This window comes from Lepidochelys kempii, chromosome 1 (genome assembly GCF_965140265.1).
Source record: "Lepidochelys kempii isolate rLepKem1 chromosome 1, rLepKem1.hap2, whole genome shotgun sequence".
In the NCBI taxonomy this organism is placed as follows: Eukaryota; Metazoa; Chordata; order Testudines; family Cheloniidae; genus Lepidochelys; species Lepidochelys kempii.
In genome coordinates this window covers 54,589,505-54,613,871 of record NC_133256.1, presented here as the reverse complement: position 1 = coordinate 54,613,871, position 24,367 = coordinate 54,589,505, and the positions used below count along the sequence as shown (strand labels likewise).

General features: G+C 41.6%; 1 protein-coding gene across 1 annotated transcript in view; it reads right to left on the bottom strand.

Moving 5' to 3' along the window:
- The window catches only part of ATP7B (ATPase copper transporting beta), a 143,724-nt gene that overhangs the window by 111,658 nt on the left and 7,699 nt on the right, over positions 1-24,367 (bottom strand). Inside the window, exons 4-16 of the mRNA XM_073342979.1 lie at positions 23,923-24,020; positions 21,769-21,852; positions 21,593-21,663; positions 19,675-19,761; positions 18,171-18,225; positions 16,763-16,963; positions 12,530-12,608; positions 7,077-7,213; positions 4,732-4,925; positions 3,299-3,365; positions 2,837-2,956; positions 2,053-2,136; positions 1,848-1,952 (exon numbers count right to left, since the gene is read on the bottom strand). Coding sequence (XP_073199080.1) covers positions 1,848-1,952; positions 2,053-2,136; positions 2,837-2,956; positions 3,299-3,365; positions 4,732-4,925; positions 7,077-7,213; positions 12,530-12,608; positions 16,763-16,963; positions 18,171-18,225; positions 19,675-19,761; positions 21,593-21,663; positions 21,769-21,852; positions 23,923-24,020 — 1,382 coding nt within the window. The remainder of the gene's footprint in view (positions 1-1,847; positions 1,953-2,052; positions 2,137-2,836; positions 2,957-3,298; positions 3,366-4,731; positions 4,926-7,076; positions 7,214-12,529; positions 12,609-16,762; positions 16,964-18,170; positions 18,226-19,674; positions 19,762-21,592; positions 21,664-21,768; positions 21,853-23,922; positions 24,021-24,367) is intronic.

Genomic DNA, 24,367 nt, shown 5'->3' with positions numbered 1-24,367 from the left:
CCCATATTTAAAGAATACTTTGTCAGATTCCCCCAACAAACCAAACCCCTGCTCTGACACAGGACCAGTATAAGAAGTTTCAGATTCATCTAGTTCTAGTTTGAGAGGCAGTGAAAAATCAAGTTTAGAATTGTAATCTGGTTACAAACTTAACTGTGGAAAGACTAATTGCCTCCATAGTATCTTGTCTCATGATGGCACTCAAAATGTTATTTAATTATACCACTTCATTTTCCTACATCCAATGCCACAACATAGCTCTGTATTAGCTACTTGTCAAATAAACAAAAAAAATAGCATATCTTAAGGGATCAGGTGCATCGCCATCTCCCTAATAAAATATCCAAACAATTTTCAGACTTTAGTTAACACGTGAAGCAGAAGAAAACTCTCTCAAATACATGGAGGAAGTCAAGCAGGTGCTTAGCCCACAGATCATAGAATCATAGAATATCAGGGTTGGAAGGGACCTCAGGAGGTCATCTAGTCCAAACCCCTGCTCAAAGCAGGACCAATCCCCAATTAAATCATCCCAGCCAGGGCTTTGTCAAGCCTGACCTTAAAAACTTCTAAGGAAGGAGATTCTACCACCTCCCTAGGTAACGCATTCCGGTGTTTCACCACCCTCCTAGTGAAAAAGTTTTTCCTAATATCCAACCTAAACCTCCCCCACTGCAACTTGAGATCATTACTCCTTGTCCTGTCCTCTTCTACCACTGAGAATAGTCTAGAACCATCCTCTCTGGAACCACCTCTCAGGTAGTTGAAAGCAGCTATCAAATCCCCCCTCATTCTTCTCTTCTGCAGGCTAAACAATCCCAGCTCCCTCAGCCTCTCCTCATAACTCATGTGTTCCAGTCCCCTAATCATTTTTGTTGCCCTTCGCTGGACTCTCTCCAATTTATCCACATCCTTCTTGAAGTGTGGGGCCCAAAACTGGACACAGTACTCCAGATGAGGCCTCACCAATGTCGAATAGAGGGGAATGATCACGTCCCTCGATCTGCTCGCTATGCCCCTACTTATACAGCCCAAAATGCCATTGGCCTTCTTGGCAACAAGGGCACACTGTTGACTCATATCCAGCTTCTCGTCCACTGTCACCCCTAGGTCCTTTTCCGCAGAACGGCTGCCTAGCCATTCGGTCCCTAGTCTGTAGCTGTGCATTGGGTTCTTCCGTCCCAAGTGCAGGACCCTGCACTTATCCTTATTGAACCTCATCAGATTTCTTTTGGCCCAATCCTCCAATTTGTCTAGGTCTTTCTGTATCAAGGGTTTGCCAGCCCTTGGTGAGGAAGAAGTGGAGGATCTATGCTACAGGGGATCCTCTGGCCCTACGTCTCTTCCTGGCCAAGAAGTCCCAATGGAATTTGGCTCTAACTCACTCCCTGTACAGCCTCTGCAAGTGTTGCTCCTTCACAGCAAAACTGAACCTGCTAGCTCTGCACGGAGTCATCCACACCCATGAAGATCTGCCCCTGTGAGTGGATTCCACTGCATGCCACTTTTAAAGCATGAAAAAAGGAACAGATTTCTTTAAATAAAGCAAAAGTACACTACAGTAAAAGCTGGGGAGAAACAACATTGACCTGAACAAACCAGGACCAAAAGAGAGAAAATTCTCAGGCTTAGACATAAAATAAACATAGGGAAATAAAAATCTCACATGCAGTAAAAAGTGACTCTATCAGATGTAAGTTATTTTTAATGTGTTCCTTATTTCCTTGACTATTACTTCTCAGAGTTCTCAGAGAAATAGACTAGAGGTATGTAGGATCACATTAACTTAATTGTACTTTAGTTAGTTTGTGGTAATGTGTTCAAACTCTATTATACAGTGTTGGTACCTGGACTGGTTCTTCTCTTCTTCCAGGAGTATCTTTTGGATTGGGCTGGCACCCAGCATTCCCTTGTTTCACAAGATAGGTTTTGTCTTTTATTTGCGGTTTCTCCTAAAGGATATATTTACAAAATGCTTGTTTCAGTTACTGGGTAAATTGGATATTGGCTTTAAATGAACACTTCTGGAACTGTGCAGGGGGGAGCTGTTACCTGCAGTGCTCCTGCTTTGAATCTAAGTTCTTTTACATCACTGTGGTACTGTTGCCGAATTTTCTGTAATTGTTTCAGGTATTCCTGTTAAACAGCACCAAGTTTAGAATATCGTGCATGCAGTTTCCCTTAGAAACAACACTGGTTAAGAAAAAATAATACATGGACATCCAAATTATCTGTGTAACTATACATAGTAACATTGATTCTACCTTAATAATATTTTATTGTAGTTACATTTATTTTAATAAATCAGTTTATTATTAACTAAATACATTAGCATGTAATTTTTGTGTATCCATATGAGAAATAAATATTATTACTATTTTATCAATCATACAAAAGCATCATAGAATCAAGTACAGTTTATATAAAAAATATAAGTAACCTCCATTGATAACAATACATCGCGTAAGTAGCACCTCTAAATGTGGTAGTGAAGTGTGAAACTGGGAACAAAAACTAAGAGAATAATACATCTTTTGGTTTGTGCACATGGGGACTCATTCTCCTCTCACGCTGTTTTTACAACAATGTAATTCTACTGACTTCAAAGGAAGTGAGATCAAAATCAGGACTGTGCTCTTTCTTATTGTTACTCAAATCAGCTTCTTGTACCAGGACCTTACCAGGTGGTGGCAGTGCTATACAACCCACATATGAATCCACCTAATACTGTACTTGTGGACAGGAGAAAGAGTATCGTTTTTGACAAATGGAATGTATACTTGCCAATTAGTAAAATAAAATGGCTCTGGCCAACTAAGATGAACATGTCTTATACCTCTTCTTTCATTTCATTCCTTCTAGCCAGATCCCTCTGATGGTCTTTGAGCTGCTCTTCCATCACTTCCTGCTTCTTGATCTGGTTATGATGTGGGTCAGCAGAGGATGGTCGCAGTCCCTGTTGATATGCAGAAGATCATTTCCAGAGCAAAGGAATTTCCATTTAGAGATTTTCTCTTCTGACTTCCCCCCACACACACACTGCAGTCAAAAGTGACATAAGTACAGTACATAATTCTGGAAGAAATAGTTACAATGGTATTTCGCATTAGGAGGTTTTTCTTACAATAAAAAGTAAAACCTTGAGAAGAAAATTGCGGAGTACATCAATTAAAACATTACAGCAGAGTTCCCTATTTGTCAGCACTATATTTTGATGTGAGAAAGACCAGGTTCATTTTCTGGACTGTCACTCATTTCCACTTTAGTGATTGTATTCTATAATTCAGTTTATATTTACCAACTGCTTTTCCACTTTCATCTTGTACTGCTGGGCTTCGAGCTGTCTTTGAAGATACTCTGCGGGCCTGACAGAACACAATGACATTCAACTATGGTATTTTTGTTTACAACTTTCAGCAAATTATATGAACATGGAAGCTCCCTATATATACACACACCCAGAAATGTATTTGTTTACCAGAAGTTACTTCCTGAATTCTACCTATACTGTGCTAAATGTATAAAGAATGTACCATTGAGTAACCATATATTCACTTGACCGCTGTCCCTTGCCCTCCCCCCTCCATCAATTATACCAATCTTCTGAAGTTTGAGAAATAGTATATGAACATGTTATTAAAAACAATACTGGTTTGTAATACATTCACACAAGAACCAAGAGTTAAAAGTTCCATGTTCAATCCAAAATGTTTCATTTTCTGACTTCTGTGTGCCTGTAACACTCTCATTTTATATTAGCAGGGGGTTTTCATAGAATTTCTTCTTCTTTTTTAGTTGCAAAACCATCAGCAGTCACTTGTAGGTTCCTTGGTCCTCAGTTATTTGGCATCATGCCTTCTGAATGCTACTGTCATTCAAAGAACCAGGCTCAACTTATTTTGTCCTTAACATCCTGAATTTAATCATCCTTAAACCGGGTATCCCAAATTCAGTCATCCTTAACTGAGATATCCCCAACCCTGCCTTCCTTGACCAAAACCTTATGACCCAGCCTACCTTAACTGAAGCCTCCAAAACAAGTCACTATTTAAATCTGGCATCCCTGAATCCTTAACCTGGTCTACCTTATGCAATGCTTCTTGAACCCATCCATTTGTGACTAATGGACAGGCAGCCTCAGAAATAGGAGAACGCTTCCCACTGTGGGGCCTGAATGAGGAAGGCTGTGAAGTTTATAAACTTGCAGGAGAAAGGAACCTTTCCATGGAAGCTATAGTATAAGCTCTGCAGAAGGAAATCTCTCTGTGGCCTACCCTAACCCCAATCTCCAGGCAAGAGAACTGCATTGGTTCTGCTGGGTTTAGAGCCTTCTGAGCATTTGAGGTAGGGGTGGCAGGACAGAGGGGAAGAACAGCCTTTACCAATTAAAAAGCACATGTCCAGATAAGGGTAGTTTTATTTCTCCCACAATATTTGGACTGGGAGCTGCACGGAGATCTTGGACAAGTTTCTACAATGAACAGTTTCAAATGTCATGAAAATACATTCAGAAGTGAATCTCTAGGTTGAATTGAGTAGATAGAAATGGGCATTTCATTTTTTCTTGTTGAATCATATGTAATACAAGAACTACATCAAAAGCTGAGCAGGAAAGGAACAACACAGAATGCGTGACTACTTCTACAGCTCAACATTGCTACATGATCAAAAAGATTGAGGAGTCAAGATATTGGTGATTCTTCAGTAATTAAATTGAGGGAAAAGGCTTACCACTCAGGTGGGGGTGGTGCAACTTGTCCTTTCTGTTTATAATATTCCTCGACTCTTTGGTTGATGTGAGAAAGGTCATCTTGTACATAAAGTCTCTTCTGCAAGTTGTCAAGTTTATCATAGTAATTACCATAATGTCCATGTACTCTGGCAGCTTCTGGCCTTTCTGCCATCTTAAATCTGGAGCGCCAATGCTGAAAATACATATAACAGGATGAAATTTCAAAGGTAATGAATGATCATTCTTAACCCAAGACATGATAAGCTGGATGCTAGATTTTATCCTCTGCACTAGTCACATTTTTAAGGCAAGTTCCATTCCCACTCCCCATTCTCAGTTAGGTGATAATACTAGCTGTCTACACTAGGACAACTTCCCCTAACCTTTTCACACCTCATCTAGAGGCTTCTTGAAGCACATTTTTCTTACTGCAGTCCTTTCCTGTCTACCCATTACTTCAACTCTCCTTATTCAGAGGCTCTCCTCATTGTGAGTCAGCCAACAGTTCTTTTTGCCTATAAACTAGACACATTAGAGCCACTGTAATACATTTTATTCACATTGCTCTGAAGCCCTGAATGAATTCCTGGGCTGGCTTATTATGACACATTTTATTGTGAAACTTGGATATGAGGCAGCTCTATCTACACCTTTAACTACATTTCAGGAGTTACCCAGGAGCAAGGTGGAACAAAAGGTTTAATTTCTAAGATATATACAATTTTGATAGAAAAAGATGCTGATAAGAAAACAACCCAGATGAAAAGATGGGAGAGGGATTTGGACAAAGAAATTGAGAAAGGGGATATACATCTTCAATTTGTATAGCTCAAAGATTTTTTAACAAATATAAATTACTCTATAAATGGCATATGACTCCAGTTTAGATCCATCATAGTTTTGCTAATAGGGAGGCTGCAGGGAAAGCGAAACATATTTGCACATGTAGTGCTTTTGTCCAGGAATTAGACAGTTTAAGGAATACATTATTAAAAAGATTAATCTCATGACAAAAAGCCAGCTTCCTAGAGATCCCTTGACAGGCTTACTTAATGCTCTGGAAAGGAGCTACATTTTAAACAGACCAAATTATTTTCTTTTTTTATTTTTAACAGTTAGACTTTGTATTGAACGTTATTGGAAAAATGTGGCACGCCTTCCCCTTCTATGGAATTGTGGAATGGTAAAATATGGATTGTCCTTGTAGTGGAAAAACACAAGTACGTACACAAGAGAAGTGCCAGGAAGAGGATAGGTACTGTACTTAGAAATTGGTCACTTTTTCTAGCGTACTCAGAAGAGGAGGGTTCCTCAACTGACAAGCCAGAATATTTAGCCAGGTTGTCTGAATATTAACCTGATCCTAAATAAGTAACATAATGTATTATATAGTTACATAATATGTTAACATTATATTTAGGGCCCTACCAATTTCAGTCATAGGATTTAAAAAATTGTAAATTTCATTATTTCAGCTATTTAAATCTGAAATATCACAGTGTTGTAATTGTAGGGGTCCTGACCCAAAAAAGAGTTGTGGGGGGATCACAAAGGTTATTGTGTGTGTGGGGGGGGGAGCCTGCGGTAATGCTACCCTTACTTCTGCACTGTTGCTGGCAGCAGTACTGACTTCAGAGCTTGGCAGCTGGAGAGTAGCAGCTGCTGGCCAAGAGCCCTGCTCTGAAGGCAGAGCCGTCGCCAGCAGCAGCGCAGAAGTAAGGATGGCATGTGATGCTATTGCCACCCTTACTTCTGCACTGCTGCCTGCAGAGCTGGTCCCTCAGTCAGCAGCCAATGCTCTCCAGCCACCCCGCTCTGAAGGCAGTGCAGAAGTAAGGGTGGCAATACCGCAGCCCCCCTGCAACTCCCTTTGGGTCAGAACCCCCATTTGAGAAACACTGCTCTCCCCCATGAAATCTGTATCGTATAGGGTAAAATCACACAAAAGACCAGAGTTCACGGTGGGAGACCAGATTTCTGGGTCAGTGATGCATTTTTCATGACTGTTAATTTGGTAGGGCCCTAATTATATTGTAACTTTGCCTAAATAAGAAAAACACCGTGCTCCGAATTCTGCTCTCAGTTATGCCCGTGCAAACTTGGAGCAACTTCACTATGTCCGTTGAATTGCTCTGGATTTACACCAGTATAACTGAGAGCAGAATTAAGCCTTATATCCTTCAAATGGGAAAAGACTCAGTTTCATTGCCTCCATTGCCAAATACTTTGAAATGCACTCCTGCCAATAATCCAAAATAGTCTTTTAAAAAGCAGATTTCTTCCATTTCAACCTGACTACATTTCAGAAAGGAATAAAGCTCTGTAAGTCTTGTAGTCACAGTACCTGGGCAATAGGTTGCTGGACTCTTGAAGGAGGTTTCCATTCATTACTATGTAATAATTCCTGTTTCTTGACAGGTGCCACCATCCTGGATCTTGGAGGATGATGGTCCTGGATTCTCACTTTTTGAAGTTTAGGAACTTATTTAACAATAAAAAAATATAATTGTAATGGTAATTATTCCTATTGTTCTTATTACATAATAATTATAAATTGTAATAAAGTGCATATGTCTAATACACACTGAACTGTCTAATACATATCCCTTTAGCCTTGTCTACACTACAAAGTTTTGTCGACAAAACAGTGAATGTGTACACTGTGATGCAACTTTTGGCAGCAAAAATGCCCTGTTTTGGTGACAAAATAAAACCACCCTGACGAGAGACATAAGCCTTTTTGATCAAAATTTTTGTCGACAAAGTGCCAGTGTAAACATGACGCTTGATTTTAATCACTTTATTTGGCCTCCAGAAGATGTCCCACAATGCAGTTTGAACTCCACTGGCTCGCAGCCAGGTAAACAACTATCCGCCCCTCCCCCTTAGAAGTTCCGGGAATTTTTGAAACTCCATTTCCTGTTTGCTTGGCATTGGAAGGTCTTATCACATCTTCTCAGATGACCATGGCAGGTTATCGCAGCAAACGCTCTCCTGCTTGGACCACTGCGGAGCTGCTGGATCTTATACTTAGTCTTGCCATGAGTGTAGGGGACTAGACCAGATGACCTCTCGAGGTCCCTTCCAGTCCTATGATTCTATGATCTGCACAGTATATGGGGAGAGGAGGCTGTGCAGTCCCAGCTGCACTTGAGCCATAGGAATCTGGATACCTAAGGGCAGATTGCTCGAGGCTTGTGAGAAAAGGGCTATAATTGGGACACGCTGCAGTGCAGAGCAAAGACAAAGACACTGAGGCAGGCGTACCACAAGGCGAGGGAGGCAAACCATCACTCCGGTGCTGCATCTAAGACCTGCCCGTTCTATAAGGAGCTGGACGCTATCCTCGGTGGCGACCCCACCTCCATCGCCAAGAGCCCCATGGATACTTCAGCAGGCCTGGAGGCAGCGGAAAGAGGGCCTAACCCGGAGGATGACATTGTTGATGAAGAGGTGGAGTTAGACGACAATGCGGAGCTCCCAGCAGGGTTGCCCAGTGGGCCAGGCAGCCAGGAACTGTTCATCACTCCAGAGGTGTCTAGCCAGTCTTAGCAGTTGCTCTCCGGTGAGCAAGAAGCAGGAGAGGAGATGCCTGGTAAGTGGCTCTGGTTTGTGTAGCTCAGAAGTGGGTTCAGGGTACAGAAATGTACATGGCTGGCTGTGTTTCTGTGAGCTGGACATTTCCCTGTGTAGCTAATCAGTACAGGGGAACAAGGTGTTGATCCATGCCGAGATCTCACAGGAATCCTCCAGAGAGATCTCCAGGAAAGTTTCCTGGAGGTACTTGGTAATCCTCTGCCTAAGGTTCCTTGGCAGAGCTGCTTTGATCCTTCCCCCATTGTAGAAAACTTTCCCATGCCATTCAGCAATCACTTGTGCAAGGACCAAAGCGGCACACAGGCGAGCAGCATAGGGACCAGGGCGGAAGCCACAAGCATGTAGTAGATGTACCCTCATTTCCCTGCTTACCCTCAGCAGTGAGATATCAGCTACAATGTGGAAAAGTGTGGGAGAATTTTAGGATGTTTTCCCTAGTTGGCTGCACCACAACCCTTGCAGAGTGAGTGCTCTTTTCGCCATGTAGAGCACTCACCCACCCAGCCAACACTCAGCATGCTTTGGGTGTTCACAAAGATATGTGCTTGCCAAGGGTCAGTGAGAAAGTGATTGTTATGTTACAAAAGGTATATTTAACTGAAATGTTTCAAATCTGTGCGTGAATTTAACAATCATGCTTCTGTGCATTGTTCCTTCTGCTTCAGCAGATTTGGCCTTCAGGAACACCCCACACACCCCGGATGAGTGTCTCTGCCAGATAAAAAGAAAAGGAGTACTTGTGGCACCTTAGAGACTAACCAATTTATTAGAGCATAAGCTTTCGTGAGCTACAGCTCACTTCCTCAGATGCATATCATGGAAACTGCATCTGAGGAATATGCATCTGAGGAAGTGAGCTGTAGCTCACGAAAGCTTATGCTCTAATAAATTGGTTAGTCTCTAAGGTGCCACAAGTACTCCTTTTCTTTTTGCGAATACAGACTAACACGGCTGTTACTCTGAAATCTGCCAGATAAGAAAGCATCAAAGATGGAGCAAAGATGATGTGTTCTGGGAGGTACTGCGGTGCTCCAATGCAGAGAAAAGGGAATGCAAAGAGCGAAGGGAAGCCGAAACGCAGAACAGAAAATAAAATCAGGAGTTTGTTAAGGACGCTACTGAGCGGATGATTAAAGTCATGGAGGAGCAAACGCAGATGCTGAAGTCCTTAATAATGCTGAAGACTAAGCAGATCCATGCTTGGCCTCCCCTGCAGCACATTCAGAACTCTTTTTCCATGCCCCCCCAACTCAGCCAGCACACATTTCCCAGAGTTACAGTCCTTCGTAGCAGGATGCGATTAATTGCCCTGCACACTTGCATTAATGCAGCCCCAATGGTTGACTTCCTGACTCCAAATTGATTTGCGACTGACCGATAGTCTGGAGTCATCAGCTTCCACATAGCAATTTCCACACACTTCTCTACCAATAGGGCAGCTTTTATTCTCATGTCCTTGCGCCACAGTGCTGGGGCGAGCTCCATACACAGTTCCAGGAAGGTGGCTTTCTGCATCTGAAAGTTCTGTAGCCACTGCTCTTCATCCCACACCTACATGACGATACGATCCCACCATTCAGTGCTTGTTTCCTGAGGCCAAAAGTGACGGTCTGCCCTCTACAGCTGTTCTGTGAATGCCAAAAGCAGTCTAAAGTTGCTCCTATCTATATCACACAGCATGTCAGGAAACTGGGAGTCTTCTTCAGTTAGGAACTTCACGATTAACTGCACTGCCATCCATGATGTCTTAATGACAGTTATCAAAGCATAGGAAAGCAGTGCAGGATCCATCCCTTCTCACAAAGTTGCCTGGGTTCACAGCAAAGAAGGGCCATTGAAAAATGCCGCGAAAGAAAGCCAGAAGCCCATGGAATGCTGAGACAGAAAGCAACGTATCACGGGACTTTGAGCCCGGTCCCAAGATGTGACCCAATCCACTCCACCTTCCCACAACACCTAGAGACAGAAGGTGTTGAGCTGGACTGTGGGATAGGTACCCCACAGTGCATTGCTCACACTGTCAATGATAGTGCCCCAATTGCGGACACGCTCTGCCGATGGAGCAAGTGTGAACATGACATACTGATTTCTATTATGCCAATTTTTGAGCGTCAACATCACTTTTGTCGACAAAACTTTGTAATGTAGACAAGGCCTTTATATTCCACCTTAATAATAATAATAATACTGTACACCTCACCTCATGCCTTACATCCGAAGAGTCCAAAGCTTTTTGAAAGCATTAATTAATTAAGATTCAGAACACTCTTGTGAGGTAGGTATTCTTTCACTCATTTTACAGATAAGTAAACTGAAGCACAGAGAGATTTGTCCAAGGTTACACAGGGATTCAGTATTAGATTCAAGAATAGAATGTAGTAGTTTTGAGGTCCAGGGCCAGATTTCAATGCAGTTAGCCCCCTAACCTGCTTAGGCACTTCTGTAAATCCCACTAGGTGCCTAGCTGCACCTGTAGGACCCAAAATACGTTTGTAAATCTGGCCCTCAGTCATGTCCTCTAACCATCAGACAAAACTTCAACATAGTTCTTCAGAACTATAAGAAAAAAGAGCTGCAAAATGAGGAATTCAATTTATATATGCCCCAGGTAAATGAGGACTGTAAGCCACTCCAATTTGAGTCCCACAGTCAGTGCCACTGCAAAGACCTCAACACTAATGAAGAGAGGTGGTGCCCTTGTGAGAAGGAAGTAGACTGTTAGTATAGTCCTAAGTTTCTCCTGAGTATGGACTGTCAGCTGCAAAGAGTATCATGACTGGGGGATTCATTGCAGCTAGGACCCAAGCTTATGGATAAAATTTTCAAAAGTGCTTCTGTGACTTAGGAGCCAAGTCCCTTTTTCCAAAAATAATTTAGGCACCAAGGAGCATCAATCTAATTGAAAGTCAGTGATACGTATGCTCCTCAGTGCCTAAGTCTCATTGGAACATGGGACTTGGCTCCTAAGTCACTCTGGAACACCTGAAAATGTTACCCACAATTCCTAGAAGTTAAAAAACAAATAAAAAAGCCAACCATATCTATGTCTGAAAATTTGTTTTAATTTACTTCTGTTCTTCCATAAGTAACATTGTGGAGTATCTGTGATATACTGAAGAACACAGAACACAGATCAGGCATATATACCTGACTTACCCCTGGGTGTCAATTACAAATCCAACATTGTTGTCTTTCATATTTTGATCTAATTTATGTTATTTTGCAAAATGCTGTCAGCTGACAAAATAATACAATGTACCTGTCATGTTACTATTGAGATGTCTATGACTTTCAGCTCTGAATTAAATTGTATTTGTGCCACAAGTACAAACGAGATTATTATTATTTATTTTTACAGTACACAAAAGTGTGCTCACTGCTTTGCACAATACATAGCAACACAATGACCCTGCCCAGATAACCTTAAACTCTAACGACAGATGCAATGGATGAGTTGAGAAAGAACAAGGATTACAGCAAAAAGAGTATGTGTTCAGTTAGTTTAGGCATGTGCACTAATTAGTCCAAACGTATGTTTGGTTTTTTTAAATAATTATTATTATTGACTTTTCTTGTGGGTGGTGAGAAAGGAGTGCTCCTTAAAGGGCATTTGTTCATATGACAAAATCATTGTGTAACGTAAAACAAATAGTGGTCTGTGCCCCAGAAATGTGCAGCACTACAATAGCATATGTTTTGCAGGATAAGACTGTGGTACCTTGGTAGAGCCAAGAAAGGACACTTGTTCCAACAGTGGCCTTGAATTATAGGTAGCTGCAAGTGATAGCAGTCCCTCAGTTTTGTAAATTATATTAAGTTTAACCACAAAAGTTATTTTAAACCACTGGTTCAGCACATCCCCATGGAAGCTTCCACCAGCTGAGCTTCTATCGTGAGCTGGATTTCAATGGAAGTTGCCTTTCGCTGGTGGAATACCTGGGTAGGACAGTGGTATAAACAATGCTTGCTCTCCCTCCAGGGTGGAGTGCCTCTGCTGGTGAAGTTCTCAGCCCCTATATTAGCGATGCTAAATCAAACCCTTGATGTGCAAGTCACATTAAAAACTGCTGAAAAAGGTAAGTCCATCCAGTAATTATCATGCTTCTTCACTTCTGGATAGTATTAAGATTAGTTTAGAACCAACGTTAATTAATAATAAGTATGTATTTTATTATTATTCTGTCATAAAACAAGACTTACCCTGCACCAACTTGGCTGCAGGCTGTGCTGATGGTCTTTTTTTATGTATAACAGTGTGGCTGAATTCTTCCTGTATTACCTATAAGCAAAAAGTATCTGTTACAACGGTCTATGCTGCATCTTGTTTAATAGATTCATAGATTTCAAGGCCAGAAGGTTCTATTTGTGATCATCTAGTCTGATCTTCTGTACAACATAGGCCACAGAACTCCCCCAAAATAACTCCTTGAGCAGTGGTTCTCAAGTGGGGGGCCACAAGCAGATTTCGGGGGGGCCGCCAAGCAAGGCCAGCATTAGACTCACTGGGGCCCAGCACAGAAAGCCAAAGGCCCAGTGCATGGGGCTGAAGCTCTGGGCCCTGAGCCCCAGGCAGTTGCCCTGCTTGCTACCCCCTAATGCCAGTCCTGGCTTTTATATGCAGAAAACCAGTTGTGGCACAGGTGGGCCATGGAGTTTTTATAGCATGGTCGCCGGGGGAGAGGGGGGTGGCGCGGGGCTCAGCAAGAAAAAGTTTGAAAACTCCTGTCCTAGAGCATATCTTTTAGAAAAACAGCCAATCAGTTTAAAAGTTGTCAGTGATGGAGAATCCACCATGACCCTGTGTAAGTTGTTCCAATGGTTAATTACTCTGCTGTTAACAAATTTACACCTTATTTCCCATCAGAATTTGTCTCGCTTCAACATCCAGCTGAATTGTGCTATACCTTTCTCTGCTAGATTGAAGAACCCATTATTAAATATTTGTTTCCCATGTAGGTACTTATAGACTGTAATCAAGTCACCCCTTGACCTTTCTCTTTGTTAAGCAAAACAGACAGACTCATGGAGCTGTATCACTATCAGGTTTTCTAGTCCTCTGATCATTCTCATGGCTCTTCTCTGAACCCTCTCCAATTTATCAACATCCTTCTTGAACTGTGAGCACCAGAACTGGACACAGTATTCCATTAGAGGTTGCACAGTGCCAAATACAGAGGTAAAACAACCCCTCAACTGCTATTCAAGATTCCCATATACATCCAATGATGGCCTTAGACCTTTTGGCCACAACATTGCACTGGGAGCTCAGTATTCAGCTGATTATCCACCACAACCCCCAAATCTTTTTCAAGGTCATTGTTTCCCATGATAGAGTTGTGACAGTGCCCCCCATAAGGCTTTATGGAAATATGCATAGAATATATGACATAACTGGAATATATTATATGCTACATATGCCATGTAACATATCTATGTAAAGGTTATGATCTACTGAATCTATTAATCCTATTTGTATGCATGTATCATTTTTGTATTCGAAGTTATGAATACTGGTTGTGTACTGGCTTGATTTCTAAATAACCTTGGTAGAGCATTTGGTCAGTTCCTGGAGAAAGGAATTCACAAAGTTAAGTGCCCAATCAAGAAGCACTTAAGGAACAATGCATCTTGGAATGCTCCAATCCACATAAAAAGTCTTCCTGGAGACATTCAAGATGCCATGTGGGCAATGGCTTCTGTCTATAAAAACTGTGATTCATGCATGGACATGTGACTTGCCCAGGTGACTCCAGAACTCCATCCTGGAGCTAGACTTTGCATAGGAGAGAGGAGGGGGTCTTCACCCACAAGAGAAAGTCTATTTAAGCCCGTGAGAGACCCCTCCATCTTGTCTTCAGCTGGCTAAGGAGATAGCCTCTCCACCCCCAAGGATGCCTGAAAGAAACTGGAACAAAGGACAGTAACTACAGGGGGTGTGAGTGCTTGCTGGACCCAGACTAGAAGGAGGCTAGTCTGTAAAAGAGAGTTTATTGGAACTGGTGAGGTTTTTATCTGTATTCAGTTTGATCAGACAGACTGACCATCGCTAGGCAAGGGTCATGGGTTCCAAAACTCTGTGAATTGAGAGAGGTTGGGGACAAGTATTAATACTTGGTGGCATGGGCCCCTTGGTGAGGGCTTTACATGCTAATTGCACTTCCTCCTCTCTCCACTGTGGAATATCAGAGCTAATTTTGATTTCATTAGGAGTCTAGTTACAGGTTGCTGAGCTCACTTTGGGCTAATGGTGCACCAGCACTGAGGCTCCCCTACTACAAGCTGAATTCACCAAAGAGCTGAACTGACTAAGAGCTGAAATCACTGAGCGTTGTGTTAAGTAGTGGGGGAGCCTGAAGATATATTGTGGAGCAGTTTGCGGGACGGCTGGAGTGCTTTGTGGACAGGCTGGTGGAGCAGTTCATACGACGGCGGGAGCTGCTGGTGGGACGCGGAGCAGTTCGTGGGACGGTAGGAGCTGCTTGTGGGCCGCAGAGTGGAGCGGAGCTGAGCAAAGTAGTTCTTGGGTTGGCTGGTGGAGCGGAGCGAAGCGGAGCAGAGCAAAGGCCTATGGAGCTGTGGGGCGGTCAGCTTCAGATCATAAAAGGCTGAATCATGAACTGAAGCTGACCGCCCCACAGCTCCATAGGCCTTTGCTCCGCTCCACTTCTCTCCGCTCCACCTGCCACCCCACGAACTGCTTTGCTCAGCTCCGCTCCACTCTGCGGCCCACAAGCAGCTCCCGCCGTCCCACAAACTGCTCCACCAGCCGGTCCACAAACTGCTCCACGTCCCACCAGCAGCTCCCGCCATCCTATGAACTGCTCCACCAGCCTGTCCACAAGGCACTCCAGCCATCCCGCAAACTGCTCCACAATGTATCTTCAGGCTCCCCCACTACTTAACACAACGCTCAGTGATTTCAGCTCTTTGGTGAATTCAGCTTGTAGTAGGGGAGCCTCAGTGCTGGTGTACCATTAGCCCAAAGTGAGCTCAGCAGCCTGTAACTAGACTCCTAATGAAATCAAAATTAGCTCTGATATTCCACAGTGGAGAGAGGAGGAAGCACAATTAGCATGTAAGGCCCTCACCAAGGGGCCCATGCCACCAAGTATTAATACTTGTCCCCAACCTCTCTCAATTCACAGAGTTTTGGAACCCATGACCCTTGCCTAGCGACTGCTGCTTAGTTGATGGTGAGTCCCTCCATCATAACAAAAGGTCAAGTACAGTTCCAAGCACAGTTCCCATAATCAGGTAATAACAATTTATTCTTCCTGTCCCAATAACAGAGACACTGGTGATCCCACAGCAGCTAAAGTGACCATTTGGTCAGCTATGGCCTCATTCTAGGCGGGGTGGGTGTGCCTATGCAAATGAGCTCAGTCCCTGAAGTTCTTTTCCACAACTTGCCACACCTCACCACCAGATGTCAGGGTGGAGCTCATCCTGACACTGCTTACATCTATTTAATAAAATCACTTTTTACTTATTAATTAACCCAGAGTATGTATTAATACTTGGAGGGGCGGCAAATAGCTGTGCATATCTCTCTTTCAGTGTTATAGAGGGCGAACAATTTATGAGTTTACCCTGTATAACCTTTATACAGGGTAAAACAGATTTATTTGGGGTTTGGACCCCATTGGGAGTTGGGCATCTGAGTGTTAAAGACAGGCACACCTCTGCAAGCTGCTTTCAGTTAAGCCTACAGCTGTTAGGGGACGTGGTTCAGACCTGGGTCTGGGTTTGCAGCAGGCTAGTGGGTCTGGCTCAAACCAGGAAGGGCACTGAAGTCCTAAGCTGACTGGGCAGGAAAGCAGGGGCACAAGTAGTCTTGGCACATCAGGTGGCAGCTCCCAAGGGGGTTTCTGTGATCCAGCCCATCACAAGAGTTTCCCATGGTGTAAGTACAGGCTATTTCTTTGTTCCTAGATGTATACATTTACATTTAGCGATATTAAAATTCATACTGTGTGTTTGCATCCTGCTTACCAGCGATCTAGATTGCTCTGCATCAGTGATCTGTCATCTGCTTTTTTTTTTAACCTCCACCCCCAATTTTTGTGTCATCTGCAAACTTTATCAGTGATGATTTTGTGTTCTCTTCCAAGTCATTAATAAAAATGTTTAATAGCATAGGGCCAAGAACCAAACCCTACAGGACTCACTCCACTCCGTTGAGCCTCCCCCTTCCCCGACCATGCTGATGATTCCCCATTTACAATTACATTTTGAAACCGATCAGTTAGCTAGTTTTTAATCCATTTAATGTGTAGTTTTTTAATCAAGATGTCATGAGGTACCAAGTCAAATGCCTTGCAGAAGTCTAAGCATATTATGTCAATACTATTACCTTTATCAACCAAACTTGTAGACTAATAAAAAAAAGGATAAGGATGAGTCAAAGTGCAGACAGCAGCACAAGAAACTCACCTCAGGGGGCAAGTAGTTGGTGATGCGCTTCTCCAAGAAGGGCTTCTTTAATACGGAATTGATAGATGGTCGATCTCTTGGAGATATTTTAAACAGTTGGGAAATTAAAATCCTCAGGTCATAGGAATACTTTGGAGACACTGGGATAAAATGTCCTCTGCAGATCTTCAGCACCAGCTGGTGTAAACTGCTGCCTTCAAACTGAACAATAAAATATATCAATCAATAATAATTACTGCCACTTGATATAGGAGGTAATGACTGCACACTGCCATTTAAAATCACTAAGCAAGATCACAGCAGCAAGGAAGGAGGGTACCTGGCACTTTTGTACCATTCCCATGCCAGCCTTTCTGCCCCCTCCATCAATACTGCTGTGTGTGACATCTCCATGATTTTATAGGCAGAGTGGGAGCTTAGCTTCTGCTGCTTCCACAAAGCTGGTCCTTTCCAGTCACTCTGATCAGCCTCTGTTCTGCTCTCTATTCCACACAAAGCTCAGGAGCGGAGCACCAATCAAAGGAATGCTCCTTGTTGTAATACTTTGTGTCTAGTTTCTTCTGGCATTAAAATGCTTCCATATCAAATCAATGTTTCCAAGGACTGTGCATACATTTGGATTTCAAAATCTGCAATAAATTAGATCAATATTTTCAAACTTGGGCACTAAAGTTAGGCACCTAAAGCCATATTTAAGCACCTAAGTTTGAAGTTTGGCTTTAGTTCTTCCTTTAGTATATCTTCATACATAAATTCCCATTGCAGTTTCCTTTGGACAAGATATTCTTCATTTCCTGTCACTTACACAGTGTCGCTGTGCAGTGTTAAACAGTAGCCATGTTCCATTCCAAAGACAGATGCATTTTAATGGTGGTTGATTCTTATACATAAAAATTAGTAAACTGCCTGGGATCCTCTAGGATAAATGGCACAAAATGACTTCTTCCACTGTCTCCCACTTTGCCATTTCATTCTAATTAGCTGAGATGCCACTGCCTTCCTAAAGGCAAGGGATTTGTCACTGTTCCACATTGGATTTTCTGAAGCTTCCACCTCCCAGTTCCCAGCTCCAGGACAGCTCTCACCTAAAAAGGAATGATTCAGAAGTATATCTGGCCTAAGTGTGTTGGAGGTGATCACACTTAGAATAAAAATAGTAGCACTATGTGGAAGAATACAGTGTGTGTCTGTGTGTACACTTCACTTTGTTTCAATATGCCCAAAAGAGACTTCATGTGAGAAATTAAAGTGAAAGAATTGAGGAGAACATTCTAATTCCAACTCCATTAAATTGCAAATGTTTCCTTCCAATAGCTGTCTTTGAAATACTCTCATTGCAACAATTTTCTGCCCTGCTCAATCTTTTTTTGAAATACAGTGATATTAGTCAGATTGTGAATATACTTACCGGGTGCTTTAAAGTGCACAGCTCATAGAGAACACAGCCAAGAGACCAAATATCTCTGTGGATGAAAGCCATTCAAATGTCAGGAGAATGCATCTAACATTTTCGTAAGTATAATACAATCCCCTCACCTCAGCATTTAAACTACTTGAAGATACTTCACCAAAAGTTAATATTAATGTAATTTGTAGAGAAATTCGTGCCCAAACTAACCTGCAATTAATTTTTCTGCTTTTCTGAAGTACATAACAAGGTGCCTTTTTTAAAGAAAAATAATATTTATACACCATGCACAATGATGGTGCAGTATAAATAACAATTACAATCATACTATTATTTTATTACCTTCAAGTGTCCTGACCAAGAGTAGAACTGATGGGCTGGTGTCAACAGTTTGCACTTGTAATAGTGTAAAATAGTTTTTGAAGAAGAATATTACTTTGGAGATGCAATAAAGATGTTCAGCATTCACTGCAGTGGTTCTTTTTGCCTATCATGTTTGCCTGCCTGACAGTGTAAATATAAACAACTGCCTCTTCATTTTCAGTGCTACTTGTAGCTATAGTACAGATCCATTCACTGGATAAGACTGAGCTGAATGAGCTGGTCAGGTTTAGAATCCATGGAGATCTAGGTGTATCTGGGAATGGAAATCCACACAGAGGCGGTTGTAGAGCTGATCTTTGGCCACACAGCTCTATCCCCAGAGGTGGAGCTATTACTCTATATATTTTTCTGTATCACATCCATCATTGTAGTAACTGACTACCTTAGACTTTCCCCTCTTATTGTCATAGATGGCAGCCCTGTCACCAAGGTACGATGCTTGCAGCAGGGATGTTCCTACACAGGGAAGGGGTAGGCTATCTCTGTCTGATGGACAACCAAGGAGACTGCAAGGGAGATGAGCAGTCTGAGGAATCCCCTGAGAGCTTTGAAATGGAGGTATCTGTCTGGAATCAAGGCTCTTCTGGTCTGAAGTCAAGCTTCCCACACAGAATAAGGGTACGTAGCTCCCCATAACCCTCAGCACCTAATGTTTTGGTGGCTCACAGTGAGTGTCTACAAGTCTCAGGCGTATCTGCCTCCTCTGCAGGGAACTCTGTAAGAGTTACTGAAAACAGGGGCTTTCACTGTCCAGAACTGTCAATCTAGCACCGTTCTTTGAAGAATATTTTTAACAATCAATACTCAGTCTATCAAATTTTTGCAAACTCAGAACTAAAAAGAGCCACATCTATGTCAGCTACGGCACATTAGACACACAGTGGGATAAAATCACAAAGAGGAAACAAAGGAAAGAATTTAATTTCAACCTGACAGTATTACAAATATGAGTAAAAAGATTAAAATATAAGTAGTTGCAAACATGTTTATAAAAATAAAAATGCAGTTGTAATGTTAAGTCATGAGATTATCAAAGCAAATAACTTCCTGTTTTCAAGCACGCATGTTTCATCATATGGTTGGAGAAAGCATCCAAGCAAATATATATTTAGATACATACGTTTTATTGTTATATGGTCGATTCTCACAGATCTCAGGCGATAGATAGTAGGGTGTCCCTACACAGGTACGAGCAAGCTCCATAGTACTAATGAAAGATAGAAAACAAAAGAAACGTAAGTGATAAAGAGTTTATTCTAGAAGTGGGGGAAAGGGCTTGTATGTAACTAGGAAATGAACACACAGAGGCTATCATTTCTGCTCAAAAGTATATGAATGCCAGTTTAGTACAGTACATTCATATATACACTGCAGGGACAAAATTAAAACACTCTCCAGGTCTCTGTTAAAATGGTTGTGTAATTCTATAGTGGAGAAAACTTGTGTTCCAATACAAAGCTCAGAAATTCTCTCTCTCCTCACCCCATACCAGTGTTCCTGCAGAAAAGGTTATCACTAAGGCTAAGATTTTGTCATGAATATTTTTAGTAAAAGTCAGAGACAGGTCACGAGCAATAAAGAAAAATGCACAGAAGCCTGTGAACTGTCTCTGACTTTTACTAAAAATATCCATGATAAAAGGGGAAGTGGCTAAGCAGCTGCGGGGTGGCTGGAAGGTGTCAGGGAGCTGCGGGGTACCTCCTGCCTGTGGCAGCCAGGAGTTGCAGGGTACCTTCACTGCACATGGCAGCTTGGGGACTCAGTACCTCAGGCGGCAGGCGTACTTCACAGCTCCCTGCCGCTCCAAGAGGTGGTGGGACCCTGCAGCTCCCAGCTGCCGGGGCTGAAGTCACAGAGGTCTTTGGAAGTCACGGATTCTGTGGCTCCTGTGACCGCCATTAAAAAAAATCGTACCTTTAGTTATCATTAATACAGTATTTTAAAAGCATTCAACTGTGCAGCAAGATTTTATGATGCACCAGGTGGTTTTGCAATATATCCATTAAACCGTGAAACAACGTTGTCCTAGATGTGAGTATCCCACCCAAACCAGGACTGAAAGGAAGGAGTGCTGTCCTGGGGTTTGCATGTCCCATTTTCTGCTTTGTCACTGACTTGCTGTGTAACCTGTGTGGCCAAATCACCGTACATCTAAATTTTCAAGAGTGGACACAAATTTTGGGGTGCCTTTGTTTTGGTTTGTCAAACTTGAGACACTGACAGCCTCATTTTCAGAAGTCCTGAGCACCCACAACTCCCACTGAAAGGTTAGCGCCTAGCCTCTCTGTGGCTCTGATTACCCATTTGTAAAATAGAGATGAAAATGCTTCTGAGCATCTGGGAGGTTGTGATGCTTAAGTCATTCATGTTTGTATAGTAAACTTGTTTGATGAATGGTGTTATTGAGCTAGTAAATATTTTTCTTGTAATTTTTCTATTCCATGAAGAGTATTAAAATATTGTAGAAAAAGTCTGTACTGATACAAAGCATGGGGTTCACCTGCCATCTATTTTAGGTATTTATGTGGCTCCCATTACTGTAGTATCTCAACACCTCACAATCTTTTATATAGTTATCCTCACAACACCTCTGAGAGGTAGGGAAGTACTATTATCCCCATTTTACAGTTGGGAGACTGAGGCACAGAGATGCAAAGCAATTTGTCCACAGTCACAAAGGAAGTCTGCAGTGGAACAGTGACTTGAACCCAGATCTTCTGAGTTGTAAACTAGTGCCTTAGCCACTGGACCATCCTTCCACCACATAGCCCATATACTCTTCTGGTTTAGCTTCTTGTAAATACCTCTTAAAGAAAATAAAATATGTATCATTCTGGATACAGTCTGTGCAGTCTTTTCCTGCTCCCATTCAAGTCTATAGCAAAAATTGATTTCCACAGGGCAGTATCAGACCCTTAGACCCCTAGACTTTATTAGACACAACACACTTTGAATCTGCACCTGATCTTTAGGAACAGTTACATTTTTCAGGGCTGGCATTAGGTACAGGACACAGATTGTACAAAAAAGATGCTTACTTGTTCAACATTCTTGCTATGCCAAAGTCCCCAAGCTTTGCTACCATTCCATTATTGCTAAGGAAAATGTTCTGCAAATAAAGAAGAAACTGCCTTGATGAAACATGGAAGAATTTCCTCTGTATGCATTTTTGTGACTGGGTAAAATAAAGAACTGTAACTTCCAAGTTTACTACCTGTGCTTTTACGTCTCTGTGTAAAACCTTCCTGTCATGAATATGCTTCAGTCCTAAGGAAATCTGCACAAACCAAGCCAGAATCTATAGTGAAAGACAAAAGGTACAAGACTCTGTAAATCTGCACCGCTGTAATTTCCAATGGAATGTCTTACTGAAAAACATAAAACAAAAATAGAAGAAAAACCTAAAATACACACTGCATATGCACAAAAAAAGAGGGAAAAATAAACAAAGCTGTTAATATCAACTTGAGTGACTGGACTCATTTAATCAATTTTCCAATTTTAAATATTATCAGAAAATAATATGCAGACAAATACACAATCCTACAGTCCTTATTCCAACAAACCCTCCAGTAACTGCACTGGGAGTTCTGCTTGAGTAAGGAATGTGAAATCAAGCCCAAGGCTGCCTTTTACTTAGGAAGGAGTGAGTTCAAATCTTAGTTCAGATCACATCTGAAAAGGAGTTATATGGTCTCATCCTAATCCTCAGTGTTGGAAACCATTAAACCACCATACAATTTTGATAACATTTATGGTCCCTTGTCAAGAAAGGCCCAGGAACAGAAAAATACAGATTGCCAGTTAGAAATGTGGGTAAATGGCAGCGTTGTATAAGGAAGCTTGCATAGTAACTTCTCACACTATCCCTGTCATAAGCCACAGCTATTATATCCTTATGTTGGTCCTGATTCAGAAAAGCACTTGAGTTCATACTTAATATTAAATACATAGTTAAGTACTTTCCTGGATCAAGACCTTTGGGAAGCAGTTAAAACATATACTTAAGTCTATCCCTATTCAGGAAGGCACTTAAACACATGCTTAACTTTACAACACATGCATACAGCCCATCGACTTCATGATTTCATTCAGGAAATCAACATTATTCAGGAAGCACTTAACCACCTATTTAGTTGTGCTTAATTATGATTCCTTGATTTGGAGCCTTTCATGAGCACTAAATTCATACATACATTTGAAAATATATAAGCATATTATGGGAACTAAATATAATTGGGTAGCTTGCTTTGCTTCTTTAGTTTGGGGACTGTTTTGTTTTTGTCTTACTCTGTTTATTTGTGTCTGCTCTTCCGTTGTTTGTCTTCTGATGTCACATTTCCTGTTAGTTTCGCTCTGTATTTTGTTATTCTCTCTTGTTGTCAGCATTCTTTTTTATTGTTGGTTCCCTATTTTGTATTTTTCTTATTTGTGATTTTGTCCTCTTATATCAATTTCATTCTCTCCCTTGTGTTCGTCTGCTTCCAATAACTGAATGAGCCAGACAGTCCTAAACCCTCAATTAACTCCCAACTGATTGCCACACCATTGACTGTGTCTTTCTCTACCACTTAAATGGAAAAAAGAAAAGTGAAGAGATTTCTTTTTCTATTTAAATGTAAGATTGAGAGTAGACTGTGAGTCACATTTTAAGGATAGCCTTAACTGGGTTTCTTTTTGGGCACGTGCAGTTTTACAACCAGTTATTTTCACTAGCAATTTAGGTCACTAGATATCTAAATTCTTGCTTGCACCTGCAAAATGGAAATCAATATCTGAAAAACTAGCCCTGAGTTCTGTACTCTGAAGTGCAATGCATAATAGAAAAGTATGCTTCAGCTAGTTGAAGGGAGGTCAAAAAGTAGCATGAATGAGAATGAGAGGAGAAAAGTGAAGAGTGGGAAACAGTTGTGATCCCATTCCATCCACTAAATATATATATATACACACACACACACATACTTCTGAGCTAATATATACTGGAATAGGTTCAAAAGGCTGGCTTAACAATTCTGAATCCTATTACTGAACATCATGGGTGAAATCCTGACCCTCACTGCAATCAGTGGGAGTTTTGCCATTGACTTCAATGGGGCCAGTATTTCACCCCATCTAGGTAACACTGTTGTGTCTATAAGACACAGCGTTGATCTACACTACTCCTCACCCTCCATCTCAAATGTCATTTCTAAGGAGAGATCTTTTCTCTAGCTTTTAACTGAAAAATCACTAAATTCTCACAGAAATCATAAGGGCTTAGCTATATGTCTCTTGTGACTGTAAAGACAAGAAACTGCATCACATATTAGATAGTCCTAAATGTGCATATTAGGATATAAATCCTTTCCTCCAAAAATAACTCCTTTACCTGGTCCTCATCAAACAGCACTCCATGTTGCATATTGATCCGTCTCATTAGATCACCTCCATCACAATATTCCATCACAATATATAGCTTATTCTTTTCTGCAAGAAAAGAGAGGTTTTTCTACCTACTTCATTGATATTAGTGAATACAGCAATTAATTATTTTGGTTACAGCTGCTGTGTCTGGGTTTTTTGTTTGTTTGTTTCTTTCTTTCTTTCTTTAAAGCTTTTGATCCTCTATCTCTACTTCTTGTCCCCAAGGATTTCTGGTAAGATGGATGCTTTTCATGATCAATGGGGAAAAACTGATTATAGCAAACGACACATAAAAGAGATGGAGATTTGCTAAAGTAGAGCTTTACAGCTCAATCCATGTTCAGGATGATCCCCATGTCCTTAAATGTTCATTCCTACTCACCCCTCATTGTGACAAAGTGAATTTATTT